Raw genomic sequence first — 20,390 nt, forward strand, 5'->3', positions numbered from 1 at the left:
GAAGTTAAGGAAGTGGTCTTTAATATTAACAAAGATAACGTAGCTGGTCCAGATGGCTTTTCTTCTTTATTTTACCAGCATTGTTGGGATATAATTAAACATGACCTCTTTCAAGCAGTATTGGATTTTTTCAAAGGGTCCCCATTTCCTCGAGGCATCACTTCAACAACACTAGTTCTACTGCCTAAAAAGCCAAATGCTTGTCAATGGAGTAACTACCGCCCCATCAGTTTATGTACGGTCTTCAATAAGATAGTAACTAAACTCTTGGCTAGCCGATTGTCCAAGATTCTCCCATCCTTAATATTAGAAAATCAGAGTGGCTTTGTCAATGATCGGCTTATCAGTGACAATATCTTATTGGCTCAAAAACTCATCAGCAAAATCGATGCTAAATCACGGGGAGGTAACGTGGTTTTAAAACTTGATATGGCTAAAGCTTATGATCGGCTGAACTGGGATCTCATTTATTTAATGATGGAGCATTTCAGATTTAATACACAATGGATTAGTATGATCAAAACATGCATTGCTAATTGCTAGTTTTCCCTTCTTATTAATGGATCGCTAGTGGGTTATTGTAAATCTGAAAGAGGGTTGCGACAAGGAGACTCCATCTTTCCCCTCTTGTTTATCCTGGCTGCAGATTATTTGTCGAGGGTTTAGGGTTAAATTATTCAACCGTTATAATTCCTTACAGTATTTATCAGGCTGCCACATTCCCATTAGTCACTTGGCTTTTACAGATGATATCGTTATTTTCACTAATGGTTGCTACTCATCCTTGCAGCGAATTCTATCTTTCTTACATGAATATGAATAGGTGTCTAGACAGTAGGTCAATCACCAGAAAAGCTGTTTTATCACAGCTAACGGATGTGCACTATCAAGGAGACAAATCATATCACATGCCACGGGATTTCTTCACAAAACACTCTCGGTCACCTATCTCGGAGTACCTTTATATAAAGGATCTAAAAAGGTAATTTTGTTTGATTCCTTGATCACCAAAATTCGAGATCGTATTTCAGGTTAAGAGAATGAGGTCTTATCAACTGGGGGTCGGATTACACTTCTACGAAGTGTTCTCTCTTCACTTCCAATGTATTTGCTCCAAGTGCTCAAACCTCCAATGATAGTGATTGAGAAGATAGAAAGGCTATTTAATAGTTTCCTCTGGGGTGACTCCGGTGAAATTAGGAAAATGCATTGGGCTACGTGATCGAAAATAACTTTCCCATGCTCTGAAGAGGGTCTTGATATAAGAAGTTTGTCAGATGTTTTTGATGCGTATACGGTGAAACTATGGTGAAGATTTCAAACATGCAACAGCCTATGGACCAAATTTCTGAAATCAAAATACTGCCTAGGCCGAATACCTCACAACGTTCAACCAAAACTTCATGATTCTTCAGTTTGGAAAAAGATGGTGAGAGGTAAGAAAGTGGCAATCCAGCACACTCGATGGAGGATAGGTAAAGGGGAAATTTTCTTCTAGCACGATTGTTGGATGGATGACCTACCTTTGGTAACATTATTCCCCTCTTTTCAAAATGATATGTCCCCTGTTAATAAATTTTATAATGGTGATACATGGGATGTGGACACTTTGAGATTATACTTGCCTACGGATCTAATTAATCAGATATTGCAGATTCCTTTTGACAATTCACGTGAAGATATAGCTTATTGGGGTCTAACGTCTCATGGATAATTTTCTACTTGGAGTGCATGGGATGCTATTAGATAGCGACAATCTCCATATGTTGTGTGTTCCTTAATATGGCATCAAAGCATTCCGCTGACTGTTTCCTTGTTCATCTGGAGAGTTATCAATAATTGGGTTTAGGGTTTGAACTGAGAATGAAGGATAAAGGTATTCACTTGCTTCTAAATGTGTGTTGTAATTTTGAGGGATCTTTAGCACATGTTCTATTAGAGAATCCAGTGGCAACACAGGTTTGGCATTTTTTCTCAAAACTCTTTCAAACCTATATCTCTAACCCTCAGCATGTTTCCCAAATTATCTGGACATGGTATTTTTCTGGTGATTTTGTTAAAAAGGGGCATATTCGTGTTTTAATCCCCATATTCATATGCTGGTTTTTATGGTTAGAAAGAAATGATGCAAAACACAGGAACCTGGGAGTATATGCTGACCGAGTAATATGGTGTATTATGAGGCTGTTACGACAGTTACATGCAGGTGATCTTTTGAAACGATGGCAGTGGAAAGGTGATTTTGACATAGCTACTTTATGGGGACTCAAATTTTCTCCAAATATCAGCTCCCCCCCCCCCCCCCCCCCCTTTCCCAAATTATATTTTGGAAAAAACCATTTATTGGTGAAATAAGTTGAATGTATATGGCAGCTCCAAGACTAATCGATCTGCAACAAATGGAGGTGTTCTCCGGATCATTCAAGTAAGCTTATCTTTGATTCTCAGAAAACATTGGCCCTCGTAATTCATTACAAGCGGAGCTACATGCACTACTACGAGGGTTACTTTTATGTAAAGAATGAAACATTGATAGGCTATGGATAGAAATGGGTGCGCTGGTGGTAGTCCAGATGATTCAGCAATCTCAAAAGGATCTCATGATATTCGTTATCTGATAAAGGCGATAAGAGTGTCTACACAGTCTTTCTTTTCGAATTTCTCACATTCCTCGAGAAGGTAACCAACCAGCAGATTTCATGTCAAATGAAGGACACAATAATCAGAATCTTTGTGATTTCACCGAAGCACAAGGAGAATTACATGGTATGCTTACGTTAGACAGACTCAATTTACCCTATGTTAGATTCAAATAATTGTAAAGGAGTATTACTCCTAATTTATAATTTATGCTTCTTTAAAATTCATTTTCATTCTCAGTTCATTGTAATAGTAAGGATTCTCTGATTTATTGTACCATCAATAGTTATGCACATAGATCAGTAGTTCCTTCTCTAAGTGTTCTCAAGACAGTTTCACATATTCATGTAATTTTGGAGGTTCGTTTTCTGTCTCCCTCCTTTTTGTACCTTGTTTCTAATTATTAATAAAATGATTACAAGGTAACTAAGCCCTGTGAGAATTTCTAATTTAAAAAAAAACCCTAAACCTCAAACCGAAACCTCAAACCCCGACTCTCGAACCCGAACCTGAACCTCGAACCCAAACCCGAACCCCGAACCTGACTCCCAACCCCCGACCCTCGACCCCGAGCCCCGAACTCTCGAACCCCAACCCCCAACCCCAAACCCCGAACCTCGACCACGACCCTTGAACCCCGAAGCCGGACCCCAAACCCCTAACCTTGAACCCCGAACCCGACTCGAAACCCAGAACCTACATTTTTTAAACCACATTTTAAGGATTTTTATGATGCTTTGAAAGATTTTAAAAAAATTCTAAAAATTTTTAAAGACTTAATTTATTTTTTTAAGATTTTTAAAGCCTTTTGAAACATTTTCAAAGCTTTTTTCATTTATTTTTAAACATTTTCAAGGTCCTTTTTAATGATATTTAAAGTTTTTAATAGATTTTTTAAACATTTTGATAAATTTTTTATATTTTTTAAGAATTTTTAATTTTCTTAATTATTTATTCTGATTTTTAAAAATTTATTAAAAATTTTTCAAGCATTTTTATATTCTTTTTAAACATGTTTAAAGTCATACTATGCATTTTTAAACTTTTTTTCAAAGGTTTATACATATATATATATATATATATATAAACACACAAATGATAGAAAAGTCACATATAATTAATTAAATAATAAATTAAAAATGGCAGAGCACCATAATGTTTTATTTTAAAAAGATTTCCCTCTGTGAACTACATTACATAATTTCCTCTCCATAAAACAAGAATCAATGGTAAATTGTGAAAAGAATCTCTATAAACATTTAATATGCATTATCTCCTACACAACTCCTGCATTTAAAAATCCTTGGCAGATCAATAAGCATGTAATCAATCCCTACAAGAAATCGTGAAAAGAATGCTAACTATACACACAATGCCATGTCATAGATAGATCTCCTCTTGATATGAAATTTTTTATTGTAAAAAGGCAGAATGTATGCACAGTTCCAGTTCCTCCAACCAGACATGCAATGCACTTGGTCATCTGAAAAAATATCTACAAAGTTAATTCCATCAAATGGAATGCGTGTCCTCATTTGATTGTCACTGAGGTTGGCTATGGTCATGAAACCCTCCGTTTGTAGAACTGGGCATTGGGTCATCTGATAAGTATCCAAAAAGTGAGATTTATGTAAATACAATGCCATGAAAAACTGAAGCAGTAAACTTAAGGCAGTCATCTGATGCAAAGGCGTGATATAGAATACATAATTCATCTGAAGATAATATAGTCAGACAAATAAAGATAAGAGGATCAACCAGAGGCATTTGCTATTAAATACAGCCAAGAAACCATTCTTTGAACCCTAAATCGCACTACTAGATTTCTGATAACTACTACGTTGGTCATTAAGAATACATGAGTAGTTTTACTTAAGCGCAAGAAAACCTAAAAAGAATGGGAGCCAAGCTCTCATTTGTGAGAAAAGTAATAAGGATGAATAACTTATTACTCGTATATTTTGACAAACTTAGTTGCTTTTTTTGGTACCAAACTCAGTCAGTGGCACTCTGTAGATGCTAATAAAGCTCACACCCAAATATCAAGCAAAGCAGAAAAACATACGTGCCTATCAAGAAACAATTCTTCAAACTGAAAACCACATTACCTCGACAACACAATATAATAATTTGGAAAAAAATGCTTAAAAAGTGAAAAACAAAAGGAAAGAAAACCATAAGAGAACAAAGCAACAATAAGCAATTTCAAACCAGTCTTCCAATATTGTATAAACCACCATCCTGAGCTTAACACAAAGTAATTTGACCACCCAGGTCGATAGTACCAAGCATAAGTTACAAATCAGGACAATGATAGTCAACAGAGGTAAGCCACCCGAAACGAAAGAAGATAACAAAAATGCATATATCAAATAAAAAATAAAGTCATCTTACCATCCTCTCCATCATCTCCATTCTGGCTTGTGAAGAATGGGGTGAGGTAATTCCTATCTAATGCAGAGAATGATGCTGTGCTGCAGGGTGGGAAACGGTTTTAAATTTAAAAACAAAAAAGGGAAAGAAATTAGATGATTAATCCATAGATCCCCGATCTTGATCGAAGGTGAAATTCTAGCTATTACCTTTTATGGAGCTCTTTCAGTTTCATCTTAAACCTGTTCCCTGTTGTTCCATCTTCATTATAAGTTGGAGCAACATATCCATTATTACCCTCAAAGATCTGCAAAGAAATTATAAATAAATACTAGTGACAATAAGATCACTCACATAAAGAAAAAATCAAAACAACCATCATGATGGCAGCAGCAGTTTCTACTTCAAGTTTTTTACTTGATTCTCATCGATTTGAACAGTTCATAAAAAATTCGCCAACACAGGTCAGGCTAGATTTTTAGTGAAACTTACTTCACCTAGGTGGCCATCATGGCCATCTCCCACAACTTGCAGAGCTCCTAGCATCGTACCTGTAGAACCTCCAATTAACAACACCTGTCACATTTAGAAAATATTATCAGTTACTCAAAGGATAAGTATCAATTATCACATGCAGACTGCGATTTATTTATAACTCTTGAAAGCATAATGCAATGCAGAAGATGCAGTTATTCACATAACATTGGACATGAAAGATTTCAATTCAATTTTAGACTAGCATCAAAACTCGTGATTGGAAAGTGTCTAAAAACATGCACATGAACCATTGTATATCACCAAAACAAGCTAATGAGCCAGTCAAAACACTCAAACAGCAGAACAAAGTTGAACTGTCTCCATAAATACTAAAAGACGATTACGATATAAACAAAATTTATAATTCTAATTCCAACTCTATTTTTTGGGTTATGCAGTTGAGAGGATGAATAAGCTACCCTAGTAGAGACCCTAAATATAATGCAAAGCTGGGAGAGGTTGATATGATTTTCAACAGATTATAATTCAAAGAAAAAAGTTTCTGAATTTTTTAGTGAACCAATAATGCATGCTAAAGGTAGCATGAATTTGACGACCAACTTTACTAGTATAAAAACCAATTATAAACCAATTGCATCAATTAGTCTTCACAGCTCACACTAGTATAAACCAATTACGACTTGACTAGCACTTTACTGTTAGATGCATGCTGAAGGAAGCATAATTAGCATCAAGAGTAAACCAAATGTCAATTTTCATTTCCCTAAACTATGGGAGGGGAAAGGAACAGAGAAATAAAGAATTTAAGCCTCACATTTTCTCTCCCAGGTAGCTGGATATTTCAAACGAAATGGCATTGCAGTAATTTGGAAATAAATATTGCCTTAAGATCTAAGCAATGAGCACTGAATGGATAAGCAAATTTTTCAGTTTTGTAAATTATTTTTCAGCATATGTCTAACAAAAGTTTTCTTAATTAAAGATAAGCTTGGTCTAACATACCGTCAAAACAACAATGGCAGTTGTTGCAGTGAATATAGTCTGGCCATGTCCTTCTGGAAGATCATGAACAGATTGCAGAGCAAGGGCAAAAGCCATAGCCCCTCGAAGTCCTAATCAAGTCAATAATAATTTAATAATGTGAAAATGGTTTAAAACCAATGAGGATGAAACTTGGATTTTTCTTACCACTATACCAAAGTGCTTTTTGATGATTTAAAGGTATTTGCCGATGTACAGGACGAACCGAATTGACCAGATATGCACAAGAAAAGACATTGGTTGCCCTAAACATTTAATTACACAACCTGATTAATTATTTTACAAAAGATTCATCAATGATGACTAATATAAAAATTGAAAGATCAACAAATATTTAGATTCCAAGGTCCATAAATCATCATATAGAGCTCATTTACCTGGCAACTCCAATAAATAACTAAGATAATTGTGAAGCAAGTCAAGGGATAACAATGAGACTGTAATTTAATGCAGCTATCAGAGACCTAGTTTCACACACACAAAAATAATAACAATTTAAGGATACAATTGAGAAAAAGATAAATCCAACATGCGACCAGCTGTGTTTTTCCATGGCAATATCAAAACCCATGTATATAAATCTGCAAAATTTAACAAAAGAATCAAGCTTCAACACGGAAAGTTATCATATTGGACAAATTAAATCAGTTCATATCACACAAAGATAACTCACGTAAATGTCTCAGCCAGTGACGATATTAAGTGAAAAAAAGCAGATACAAAGCGCTGAGAATTTTCTGACAAATTTGGGTATGTGTAGTGCTTCATAACCTAAAACAGAAACAAAGAAAAAGTTCATTATGCTGCATAAGCATGCAATATACTACTACTCAATCAATATTACATGCTCACTTACAATTCCTGTAAACAATATTGATACAATACCAGAGAGGCTGAGACCTTCTGCAAGCATGTACCTAGAAATATCAGATACTTCTATAACTAGCTGCCCCATGAATCCATTCAATATAAAAGGTGGGAAAGAAGAGAACATAAATGGTCCAGAAAATTGCTTACGAGAAATATGGAAAAAGAACAAAAAGACAGCACTCCAAGTTTTGAAGACTGAAAAGAGTACGATGAATGATATTGAAATCAGCGATTTTCATAAGTATTTGAATCGAAAGAAGCTTGCTAAAGGAACCGAAAGATTCAAATGCAGTACTCACTTGTCAATATCCAATCCTGCATACTTAAAGAGGTTCTTGGAGTTAAGGTTTAAAAATAAACAATAACAGCTTATAGTTTATGGTATAAAACATGGAATATGAATACAAAAGATTGATTAGAAAGGATATTAGAGCAGAAGTAAATCCAACTCCAACACCTGCAGAGCAACACAATATGAATTCTTAGTGATTGTGATCAAAAGGACATAAAAGGATGGGATAGGTGGATGATCAATCAATAAGTTAACAAAAAATAACTCCACAGAGAAATTAGGAATTGATTTTTTTTTTATCCTTATATTTTTTCTTTCTTTCAAAAAAATTTTGTATTCATTCTCTCCATTTGGGTTTCTATTTTATCATTAAAAAAATGCTACCATTCACCATGGTACTTGGCATCTGTGCCTAACTGCAAATTTGTAGTAAGCCACTGCATATTTGAGTATCTTCACTAATATAGTGCAAACAACATGTTACTAGATTGAGTCAATTTTTAAGCGGTTCTTAAAATCTAGAGCCGCGCCATGTTGTTCACATGGCATGTCAGCTTTAATTAATTTCCAACACAGTTAATTTGCATAGATGATCTAAATACTTCTTGGACAGAGCCACTTCTTGTCCTATGCAGTGACATAGCAAATTGTCAACTGTTTTGTGCCCAGCCTACAAGTTTACTGGAATGGAGTCTTTCTTCTTAATAAGCAGGCTATCAAGAAAGTTGAGGATGAGTGTAGAAAGCTTTTCATGTTTCTTGCACTTAAAGCTAAATTATATAAGCATTTGACTACATATTAAATATTAAAAAAAAACAATTTAGGAGGGTAAGGTGAATGTATTATGTAAATAAATAAACAAATAAATAAAAGCAGGAGTAGAAAATCTCCTAATTTATGTAGTGGGACTTGGTGATGGGGACATGTGTGCCATACAAGCCAATTGATGTGTTCTGGTAAAAACATTGATATCAATTTTATGGATTGCACTAACAAAAAGTTTTCTTTATCTATGAGTCTATACATTTGTATGTTATTTACTTATAAAAATGAAGTCCATTCAATGAATATGCCTTGCAAAAGGAATTATAAAGAGTTATACTTATGAAATCCTTATTGCATCACCGCATCATTCCTAAATAGTTCCTGGTCGATATTTTATCCAGACAAAGTATTGATAAAAGTCGAGAGACTAGCACATGTTATGTCCTTTGCTTATGAAGTAAGCAATCGGTTTTATAGATTGAAGTATGGACATACTTGAAACTAACATGTGGATGCTTGTTAAAGAAAAAAGTTCATTGAACATGACCCACCATAAGAATTCCATTTAATAGTTCACCCAAGTATTTATGAAAAACATTCTCATGTGTCAATTGTGTCTGTGATCCTTAGACTTAAGATCATCGAGTTATCTTATGTGAGGATTGCTTAAATTTGATACTATCTTCGGTAGTTCTAACCAGGATGTACAATGAGGTCGATATATTGGGAAACACATGAAAATAAATGAATGATTAATAAAGGATCCATTACCCTAAGTGATCTTAAAGGAGATATCCTATTGTGTCTTGACATGTCTTAAGTCAAAGAAATCCTTAGCCAAGGTTGAACAAAGATTCCAAAAATGAGTTATTCCAATTTCATTTAGGAATTAAGAACAACTTTTAAGAACTAAATATGATATAGACTTATATTGTACCATGCTCTTTGATTTATCGGAATATTGGATGAAGTATTGAAATACATTCAAAGATTGAGCACTAAAGAGTTAAGTCAAACATCTTTGACTCTTCTTAACATTTGGGTAATGATGACATATTGTTAAATGCCAATCTTGACTTATAATATGACCTAATCAATTTCGAAATTGACGATGAATGCAGTATTTATCACGAAGTTCACATACAAAGGGTGTCAAAGTAGGAATGTAAAATGGGGAATTAAGTTGGACTTGATTGCAAAAAAGTTTTGAACTTCAATAGATTTAATTGAAAGAGTTCAATTAAATTGAGACATTTCCATAATTAGCATAATCGTTATGATGAACCTATTAGGGTTTCAATTTCTTATAAATATACGCTTATGTTGCACTCTAAATACATCCCAAAAACTTAATTGGCAAGCAAGAAAAGAGAGGAGAGAAATCGATAGCCACTAACCCCCTCTAGACCCTCGATATCCACAGCCCTAGGTTAAAACCATAGGTATCAGCATCCATCTTCCTTTTTTGTTCTTGCTAGTTTTTGGCTACTCCTTAAAGAAGAGAGAAACTCCCTAGCTAGCACTAGTCTCAAATACATAGGCAGACCCCATTCACCTTCAGCGTTCAACTTCGATACGTGTGGCTCACCATTGGAAGCTAGACACTTATAGAGCTTGAGGTTTGCAGAATCCAGAGCTTGGTGGGTAGATGATCTCAATATCTTTGTTGTGGTAGCCTCTTCATTTTGACATCAAAGACTTAAAAGTATAATAATCTTCTAGCTATTGGTTAGGATTATCTATATTAAACAACCAAACTACATTCGTGTTTAAGAGAAACGTTTAAATTTTCCACTACATTTGTATTGTGAATGCATGGCTTTTCCAAAAACTTGGAACAAACTTTCGAAGACCAGAATAAAAGTAGAAGTTCATTAAGAAATGGTAATAATTTTCTCTCTATCTTTTATTGGGATTGTTGGCTCCCCAGAGATCCAATAATAAATTTTTTGGGAGAAAATACTTCTGGAAAAAGTTTAAGATGTTTGTCGGAAGAAGTCGAAGGTTGATTCTACCACCAGCAGCTTCAAACCAGCCACGAGGAATTTGTTTCTAATAAAAATTGAATTGGAAGTATTTAAGTAATTGACCGGCTATAATAGATCATTTTGTCTATCTTCTTTGGGCAAATTTGGTTAGGACGTTGCATTATTCACCAACAAGGGTTATCTCAAGGCCAACTCTAAAGAGCCGATGAAAGAGTAAAGATTTACTATACTAGAAAACCATGATTGTTGATTGTTAAATGTTATTTCTGGTCTTGCTAAAGCCATCTGGATCCATAAAAACTATACAATCATAGATAAGATTTTAGAGTAAGGAAAACTTGGGTAGCAACCATATTTTGCCTATCTCATTTAGATGGGACACTTGGTGAAAAAGTAGGAATATCATGTTGTAGCTAATTAAATTTCTCTTAACATGTGCATTTCAAATTCAAGAGGAAACTCATAGTATAGGAACAGAGAATAGGTATGGCAGTCAATTATCAGCATGAACTTAGAAAGCTAGTGGATGGGAGAAACCTAATAACAGCTTCTAATATCCTCAACTGTGATGAACTTAGCAGAGAGGTTATGGGCTTTTACTTATGTCTGTTAACCTACTAGTATTCATTTCCATGAGCTTAGCACAATATGAGGATGACTACAACCAAAGATAAAGGAATTAAAGTTCTAGTTCTTGCAACAGATTCTTTGAAAGCTTCTTGCATGTCAGTATAAAGAGGAAGTTCCTTTGTGTTTGAAACATGTCTTCAAAAGGTTATAGGGGTGCATAATTGTTTTGACACTTGCAATGGGTACAAAACAGTCATAAATGTTTTGTGCAAAATTCTGTAGTATTAATGATACCATAATTTTCTTCATTCTCAAAGATTATATTAAAAGATAAAGATGCTAAGATCCGTACACGATTTAGCTGATTATTGTTTTTAAGTTCAAGCTTGGTTTTTTTTCTTCTTGAGATGTTTAGGTTGGTGAGCGGGGGAAGGATCTAGCATCTATTGCACCCAAAGTAAAAACCTTGTATTATTATTTAAGGTAGACTGAAAAAATGTTTAGCCAGGCCATTAGAGAAGTTAAAACATAAAAGAAAAAGATAGTAAGCATTCTCTCACCCTTTGTAAAAATCAACATATGCACTTTAATACTTGTGAAACAATTAATGATATGAATGATAACTTAAAGAAAGATAAACCAAAATTACAGTTAGATTGCAAGATGAAAAAAATAAACTGTTAGCACATCTGATAATCCCTTGGTTTACAAGCGATTCACACATGGGAAGTATAAACTAAATCAACATATCTGATTGGTTGCTGACAGTTTATTGTTAACAGTTTCATTGTGGTTCCTATTTTATTGTTAGTGCTAGTTTTCCATTTCAGTTGTTGGAGGTTATGTCTCCACCCTATTTTATTGTTAGTGGTAGTTTTCTGCTTTCATGTTATTGGAGGTTGTGTGTGTCTCCACCTTTCCGCCTTCTTGCTTTAAGGGTGGTTATTCCACCAAGCTGTAGTTTAAAAGGACTGAAGTTATTAAAAGGAGGGTGTTCAGCATCTATTCAAGTTTTTGAGTACTCAAAACTCAAGAGATCTGCAGGTTCTCTCTAATGAGCCAGCACTACAAACATAGGTTGAAAAAAGAAACCATCCACCCAAGTACCTAGTGTACCTCAAACTAGACCAAACCCTTCCACACACCGTCCCATAACTCGATCCGTTTCAAGGGACCGTATCAATTTGGTATCAGAGCCTAATGTTATGGGAGACCCTATTCAGCAACAATTGCATCAACTTTTACAATTGTTCCAAGATGAACGTGCAGCCAATTTGGCCCAACAAGAAGCAATAAATACTCGACTGGATGAACTTACCAAGGACTTGGCAGCTTCCAAAGTTAATACCATATCTACAGAGGAGGGTAGTAACAACCGAAGCCATAAGGGCAAAGGCATTGCAAGAGGGACAGGATCCAAAACCCCAAGGGGAGGTGCCATCATCCCTAAGTTCACAAAGTTGGATTTTCCATGATTCAATGGCCAAGAAGATGCTTTAGGGTGGTTGAGCAGGTGTGAGCATTTCTTTCGCCACCAACAAACACCCAAAGAAGAAAATGTTAGCCTTACCTCTTTCCACTTGGAGGGGACTGCGCAGCTATGGTTCCTTCAAATGAAAGTTGACACGCCACAACCTTCTTGGGATGAATTCAAACGTCAATGTCACCTACGATTTGGCTCACCTATAAGGAGTCATAAGTTGGGAGAATTGGCGAAATTGCGATAAAGAGATTCTGTGGCAGATTACCAAGAAAAATTTGAGCAAATGGCTTCACGGCCAGGCACTCTCACTCAAGCACAAAATATTGAACTTTACATCAGCGGCCTTGCGGAATATATTGCAGTCGAAGTAGAACTCCATAATCCATCAGATTTAACAACTGCAATGAGTATATCTCGGCTCTATGAACGCAAGGGGCAGCCCACTCAGACACCAATATCAGAGGTTCGACGATTAAAACCTCCTGATACACCACTTCAACACCGTACGAGATTTGTGAAAAGATTGACCAAGGCTGAAATGGAGGAGAGGCGGCTTAAAGGTCTTTGCTTCAATTGTGATGAGCCATTTGTTAGAGGCCATCAATGTGAGAAATTATTCTGGATTGACTCAGTTGAAGAAGGAGATGAAGAGCAAACCGAATATGAGCCACCTTTTAATACTAATCAACCGGAGATCTCATTGAATGCCATCATCGGTATTAATACTCCTCAGAACATGTGTCTGCAAGGCAAATTGAATGGTAACCCAGCTTTGACCTTAGTAGACTCTGATAGTACTCACAGTTATGTAGACTCCAAATTTGTATCGCAATTTAATCTCCATGGAAAAAGGCGAGATGAATTGCGGGTTGTGGTTGCAAATGGAGAGAGAATTAGAAGTCTGGGTCAATGCAAGGGAATGTCACTCCGATTAGGCAATCATACTTTCTTTGTTGATTTATATGTTCTCACTTTAAGTGGTTTTGATGTTGTATTAGGTGTCAATTGGTTAAAGACTTTGGGATCCATCTTGTGGGACTCTACAGATATGTGGATGTCTTTTACTAAATTTAGAAAACAGATAGAATTACATGGAATCAAAACTTCCAAACCAGCCCAAGGTGCTGAGATTCAAGTTGTTACGGCAGAAGAGGATTACCATGCTGATTTACAGCGACTCCTGCCGGATTTTGCTTCCTTATTCCAGAAACCCACGGTCTTTCCTCCTCCACGTGCATGTGATCATCGAATTATTTTGGAACTCGAGGCAAAACCAATAGTTGTCAGACCATATCGATATCCACATGCCCAGAAAGATGAAATTGAGCAACAATGTTCCGAAATGTTGAAGCAAGGGATAATTCAACCCAGTCAATCCCCATATTCATCTCCAGTGCTCCTTGTTCCTAAGTCAGGAGGTACTTGGCGCACGTGCATAGATTATCGAGAGTTGAATGCAAAGACAATCAAAGGCAAATTTCCCATTCCGATGATTGAGGAATTGTTGGAGGAATTATTCGGAGCAAATTCTCTAAATTGGATTTGCAGTCAGGCTATCACCAAATCCGAATGAATGAAGCTGACATAGAAAAAACAGCTTTTCGATCACACCATGGCCACTTTGAATTTTGAGGCATGCCCTTCGGGTTAACAAATGCCCCATCTACTTTCCAGGCCTTGATGAATGCGGTATTGTGTCCTCGCTTAAGAAAATTTGTTCTAGTGTTTTTTGATGACATACTCGTTTACAGTCGTACCTGGATAGAGCACATGTATCACTTGCGGATCGTCTTCAAATTGCTCTCAGAACATCACCTTTTTTTGAAACGATCTAAATGCTCATTTGCCCAAACTCAAATTGCTTATTTGGGCCACATCATTACTGCCGAAGGAGTTATTGCAGATGCAAGCAAAATTTCAGCCATGACAGAATGGCCCAAGCCTTCAACTATTCAAGGGTTATGAGGTTTTTTAGGCCTCACTGGATACTACCGCAAGTTTGTTCATAACTATGGTTCTATTGCAGCACCTCTTACAGCCATGCTTCGTAAAAATTCCTTCATATGGACAAACCAATCATCTCAAGCTTTCGAAAAACTTAAGGCTGCCATGACCACCACGCTTGTGTTAGCACTTCCTGATTTTTCTCAACCATTTACTATTGAGTGTGATGCTTCTGACACTGAAATTGGTGCAGTTTTATTGCAGAATAATAAACCAATAGCATTCTTTAGCAGGGCCATAGCAATGCGATATCGGCATTTATCAGCTTATAAAAAGGAGCTCATTGGTCTTGTTAAGGCCATCAAACACTGGCGCTCTTACTTATGGGGAAAGCACTTCCTAGTTCGCACTGATCATTATAGTTTGAAGTTCTTATTGGAGCAAAAACTATTGACACCACCACAGCAACACTGGTTGGGAAAAATCTTGGGCTATTCATTTTCCGTAGAATACAAGGCTGGTCGAGACAACTCTGTAGCAGATGCTCTATCCTAGAGAGATTCTGATGGGGCTGTCCTTCTCGCCATATCCATGCCACAATTGAGCCTATTTGATGAAATTCGTCATGAACAACAAAATTCACCTGAAGTTCAAAGTTTAATCACTAGTGTCCAAGAAGGTACTGCTGCTGAACCATGGAGCTTCAAACAAGGGCTGTTATTCTATAAACATCGAGTTTATTTAGCCCCTAATTCTCCTTCCATCCAAACAGTCATGACCGCCTTGCACAACCAAGGGCATGAAGTGATCAAAAAACTCTCTTCCGCATTGCCAAAGATTTTCACTGGAACGCATAAAACATCATATCCGTGACTTTATCCATGCTTGCAGTGTTTGCCAACGTCACAAAACAGAAACTTTGCAACCTGCTGGTCTTCTTCAATCGTTACCAGTGCCAAAGCATGTGTGGTCTAACATTTCATTGGACTTTGTGGAAGGCTTGCCTAATTCACATGATAAAAATGTCATTTTGGTGGTTGTGGACCATTTCTCTAAATATTGTCATTTATTGCCAGTTGCTCACCCATATTCAGCTGAGTATAGCAAGACTCTTCTTTGACAATATTTTCAAATTACATGGGTTACCTGAAACAATGGTGAGTGACAGAGATGTCACCTTTACAAGTGTTTTGGAAGGAACTTTTTCGTCTTAGTTGCACCAGGTTATGTTTCAGCTCCGCTTACCACCCCCAATCAGACGGCCAAACAGAAGTTGTCAACCAAACTGTGGAGCTGTACTTAAGATGTTGTACCAGTGCTCATCCTACCAAATGGATGGATTGGTTGTCTTGGGCGAAGTATTCATATAATACTAGTTTTCATTCTTCACTACAAACCACACCTTTTGAAGCTGTGTATGGACGTCCACCGCCGCGCCTACTTTCCTATTGTCCTGGAATTTTCAAATTGGATGCTGTGGATCAGGCCTTACAATCTCGAGATATGATCCTTAAATCATTAAGGCAGAATTTGTTGCAAGCCCAACATAAGATGAAAACCATTTATGATTCCAAGCACCGTAATATTGAATTTCAAGTAGGGGACAAGGTTCTTTTACGATTACAGCCATATCGACAGCTCTCCTTGGCTAATCGTCGTCACCAAAAACTGCTGCCAAGGTTCTATGGTCCTTTCACAATTTTGCAACGTCTTGGACCTATGGCTTATAAGTTGGAGTTTCCTCTAGGTACTAAGTTTCATCTTGTGTTCCATGTCTCTTGTCTAAAAGCTTTTCATGAGGGGGACAATCTAGTGGCTGCTACACTCCCTATGGATCTTCCAGCAGCACCCATGCCACTACCCTCGGCTGTTCTTGACCGTCGAGTATATCGAAACATTCAAGAGGTCTTGATTCACTGGCAAGACACTTCTCCAGCAGAGGCATCTTGGGAGACTGTTTCATCTATGAAGGAGCGTTTCCCACACTTCACGCTTGAGGACAAGCGCGATTTGAAGGACGGGAGTAATGTTAGCACATCCGATAATCCCTTAGTTTACAAGTGATTCACACATGGGAAGCATAAACTAAATCAACATATCTGATTGGTTGCTGACAGTTTATTGTTAACAGTTTCATTGTGGTTCCTATTTTATTGTTAGTGCTAGTTTTCCATTTCAGTTGTTGGAGGTTATGTCTCCACCCTATTTTATTGTTAGTGGTAGTTTTCTGTTTTCATGTTATTGGAGGTTGTGTGTGTCTCCATCTTTCCGCCTTCTTGCTTTAAGGCTGGTTATTCCACCAAGTTGTAGTTTAAAAGGACTGAAGTTATTAAAAGGAGGGTGTTCAGCATCTATTCAAGTTTTTGAGTACTCAAAACTCAAGAGATCTGCAGGTTCTCTCTAATGAGCCAGCACTACAAACATAGGTCGAAAAAAGAAACCATCCACCCAAGTACCTAGCGTACCTCAAACGAAACCAAACCCTTCCACATACCGTCCCATAACTTGATCCGTTTCAAGGGACCGTATCATAAACATTTACCATGTATTCACTTGCAAGATGAAGCTTAGCAAACAATTTTTCCTTTTCATTTCCAATTAAAAACAATTAACTAGTATATAGATTTAAAAGAGAAATGATAAGTTTCAACAAATCCAAAAGTTAAAACAGACCTGCAGACATTGAGCCAACAAAGGTCTCAAGAAACCTGATAATCACCATAAAGAAGTTTTGTCCAGATGAGACATGACTTCTTACAAGGGACATTGTCCTGCATAAAGAAGCAACACTTGATTTAAAACTGATAACTACCCACTCCAATAACAAAAGACAAATGCATGTACTTCACATACCTGTACAAAGATATTGCCATCTACAAAAAGAACGAATTCACCCAGTAAATATTGTGCATGAGCAGCATAAGATGTTAAAAACAGGAAACAAGGGACCATCAATAGCATGCTACTACAACTTACAGCATCATTCAAGACAGATTCTCCAAACACCAAAGCATAAAGGTTCATATCAGTGCCAAGTTCCTGCAATTAAGATCATAACACATGGAGACGTGATCTAAAAGTTGAAGTGGGATAATTTACGAATACATTTACTACTTAGACACTAGTGTTATAACTTCTCAAGAGATGAAAGGAAAAAGAAAAACTACTTTGATGTTTCTCCTAACATAAAAGCTAGGACTTGCAATTTTGTCTAAGATAAACAAAGTCTTGTTAAGTGGTGGACTAGGAAAAAGAAAAATCATAAATCCTTCAAAGAACCATTAGCAGTAGAAGGTTAAAATTACCAAAAGTATTTGCAAAAGTTAAAGCAGCTAAGCAAAGACGGAGCTAGAGATCAAGGGAATAAGAGTATATCTAAGCTTTTTCTATTTTTTTTTAGCACAGTCGCTTCACTATTATGTTATCTTTAAGGTCCCATTAGGTTTTTTCTTTTGGTACTTGCCTTATGCTTTTGGAAGAAAAAAGTAAGACAGCATGTTCCAATCCAAAAGTAATACTAAGAACTAAAATTGCAATTCTTTTTGGAGAATGAAAAGCATGATTATACTTTAATAAAACAATTTTGTTAGATTTGGTGTTGCATTTTAGTTATTCATTCATCCTTGGTCATAATTTATTTAGCTTTTTACCAATTTTTTAGGAAGCAAAAGCAAATGGCAAAAGTGGCAATCAGATGGACCTTAAGTTAATATCAATAACATCATTTTTCCCAATAAAGAAATAAGCCGTATATTGATACTTCAAAGCAGAAAACACTCATTTTGACTGCAGCACGATTAAATGAGCAAAAGCTACTACTATTTCAGATAATTGAAATTGACTGTTAAACAATCTTTATTGATTTGCACTCTTTGGTCATGTAGGAGGTGTATGTCATGTATTAGAATAGTATACCTATGTTTTTGTTTAACCTTAACCCTGACACAACAGATAGCCAGCAAGGCAGAAAATAAAAACCTGAAATATGGAAAGAACAGTAACAGGGTCGGTTGCTGATATAAGAGCACCAAACATTAGGCATTCAACAAAAGGAAGTCTGTACATGAGGTACATGAGACCACCGAGGTAGCTGTAAAATATGAGGGGGTTAAAAGGTAGTGAGAACAAGGTAAAACTCTTTCATCATGCAAAAGACTGATATCTTTATAATGAAGAACTACTCACACTAAAACTCCTGTAACAACTGAAGCTATAAAAGTCCCTAGGATAGCAAATGTGACAATGGCCCCAAAGTTGGAGAAAAAGGGTTTCTGCCAAAAGGGGGAAAACAAGGTGAGAACTAAAGGAAGGACCAACATTCACAACACAATGCAAGTATGTAGTTATATGTGATATAGAGACAGTTAATACTACTTACAGGTGGTAGGCTGAACCCTGATTGAGTGCCGGAAAAGGGAGTTAAGAAAAACAATTAGCTATAGAAGGCAACTGAGATTAAGAAATAAGAGAAATGTGTAGACATGTTACGAGAAATGTGCAGACATGTTAATATCTGGGAGGCAAATACACTGAAAAAGAAAAAGTAGGGATCAAATCTATGCTTATAAAAAAAAAAAAGCAAGGATATAAGATGATTGGAGGTAGAAGAAAGAGGAAAAAGAACTCCTCGTGGAAATTGAACCACGCCCTGCCGAGGAACAGGAAATGAAATCAGGGTTTCCAATTTAGTCACAGAAGATTGAAATAGAAAACTGCGAAGAAAGAAAAGAATATATAATAATAGGAAGCAATGTAGGACCTTATGCTTGTTTCAGTGTCGGAAATGTTAGCAAGTCCCCCAACAATCAAACCTGGTAGAAAGATTATTTTCGTGACCGAGGAAGCAGAAATATAAGATAGAATATAGTCAGGAAGAAATTGACTAACCGATAAGCAAAGAAGCGCTGGCCTCAGGAAGATAATAGAATCTGTGACGGCGAAGAACATGGCCGAGGACGAAAGAGAGGACGAGCATCATAATCTGAAGAAGAATCCCCAATCCAGCGGCCTGCTGCTCCTTTCCGGGGCTCCCTTCCTCCACCGTTGAAATCCCCATCCTTTCCTTTGAAACAATGAAGAGCCTCGCGGTCACGGGATCAACAATCAAGGACCACCTCCTCGGCCTCCAACAACGGTTTCGGCGACGGTAATTTTCAGATTAACCTCTGTCCTCTTCTTCCCGTCTTTTAGTCTTTTCCCTAGTTAGAAGCTCGGACTTCCTAAAGTTTATTTTCTACGATCTTTATTCCAGGTTCCACCAATTCAAAGATTTTTATTTTTTTTTTCCAACCCAATTCAACGACTTTATGGAGGCCGGGGAATGGATTGGGGACCATGCCACCGTGTGCGAATTTTATCGCTTCGCATTGGTAGAAAATTCATATCGTTTTAAGTCTATCTAATACGCTAGGATTTTAGATTCTAAGGTATCTTTGGATTTTGGTCATACCACTTAAAAGAGAGTACAAAATTAAATTTGTAAATTAAAAAAAAAATTGAATGCATTTATGAGTGACACAAGTTGAATTTAAATACCAACTATCAATGAATTTGCATCCACACTTAATTGCAAGGATAGTATCACAATTTTTAACTTTTTTTTAATAGTTGCACTCAATTTTAACTCTTCACACTTGCTTTCTAGTATCTTAAACAACTCTTTAAACATAGTATTTTTCAAGTCATTACTTTTTAAAAATACTCTGACTACACATAAGTAATTGAATTGACATAATACTTGATTTCAAACACAATTAATACATATATTAATTGGCTTTTGAAAGGAACTCATCAAATCATTTAGTAAGATATTTTTTTTTCTCACAATTATTTATATCTTGAGATCCTTCCTAAACTTTCTTGACAAATTAAATTGTAGTTTGGTAATTTTTTTTGAAATGCCTCACTTGATAATTGTCATCTATTA

The 20,390-nt window shown here is 36.3% G+C and overlaps 2 protein-coding genes across 3 annotated transcripts; one reads left to right on the forward strand and one right to left on the reverse strand.

The window, feature by feature from the left end:
• Positions 1–3,863: 3,863 nt before the first annotated feature.
• Positions 3,864–19,787, reverse strand: LOC110423682 (sodium/hydrogen exchanger 6-like). Of its 2 annotated transcripts, XM_021437969.2 has the most exons (22): positions 19,352–19,787; positions 19,224–19,275; positions 19,053–19,112; positions 18,843–18,867; positions 18,650–18,735; positions 18,443–18,554; positions 17,441–17,503; positions 17,318–17,337; positions 17,138–17,235; positions 7,851–7,879; positions 7,722–7,753; positions 7,570–7,617; positions 7,409–7,469; positions 7,226–7,323; positions 7,058–7,133; positions 6,930–6,949; positions 6,700–6,797; positions 6,514–6,623; positions 5,506–5,589; positions 5,223–5,320; positions 5,035–5,114; positions 3,864–4,241 (listed from the first exon to the last, which is right to left on the reverse strand). In XM_021437969.2, the coding sequence occupies exons 1-22, from the start codon at positions 19,518–19,520 to the stop codon at positions 4,183–4,185; spliced, it is 1,578 nt and encodes a 525-aa protein (XP_021293644.1). In that variant the 5' UTR covers positions 19,521–19,787; the 3' UTR covers positions 3,864–4,182. The 2 variants fall into 2 exon arrangements, with proteins under 2 accessions (XP_021293644.1, XP_089640904.1); XM_089784778.1 differs by lacking the exons at positions 19,053–19,112; positions 19,224–19,275; positions 19,352–19,787 and adding an exon at positions 18,953–19,003 and having other exon boundaries at positions 18,843–18,859.
• LOC149526650 (uncharacterized) lies at positions 7,894–17,129 on the forward strand. Its single transcript, XM_089784779.1, has one exon. The coding sequence runs from the start codon at positions 12,804–12,806 to the stop codon at positions 14,091–14,093; it is 1,290 nt and encodes a 429-aa protein (XP_089640905.1). The 5' UTR covers positions 7,894–12,803; the 3' UTR covers positions 14,094–17,129.
• Positions 19,788–20,390: the final 603 nt, after the last annotated feature.

The sequence above is a fragment of the Theobroma umbraticum genome, unplaced genomic scaffold (genome assembly GCF_002168275.2).
Source record: "Theobroma umbraticum cultivar Fairchild unplaced genomic scaffold, ASM216827v3 scaffold_204.0, whole genome shotgun sequence".
Taxonomy (NCBI): domain Eukaryota; kingdom Viridiplantae; phylum Streptophyta; class Magnoliopsida; order Malvales; family Malvaceae; genus Theobroma; species Theobroma umbraticum.

What these genes read in the sequence shown, in the direction of transcription:
- LOC149526650 (XM_089784779.1), top strand. Translation starts at nt 12,804, where the DNA reads ATGGCTTCACGGCCAGGCACTCTCACTCAAGCACAAAATATTGAACTT.
- LOC110423682 (XM_021437969.2), bottom strand. Translation starts at nt 19,520, where the DNA reads ATGGGGATTTCAACGGTGGAGGAAGGGAGCCCCGGAAAGGAGCAGCAG. An exon ending in TTGGATTTACTTCTGCTCTA is followed by an intron (nt 7,754 to 7,850) that starts ATATCCTTTCTA and finishes AACTCCAAGAAC; the next exon opens with CTCTTTAAGTATGCAGGATT. An exon ending in GCAGGATTGGATATTGACAA is followed by an intron (nt 7,618 to 7,721) that starts GTGAGTACTGCA and finishes TACTCTTTTCAG; the next exon opens with TCTTCAAAACTTGGAGTGCT.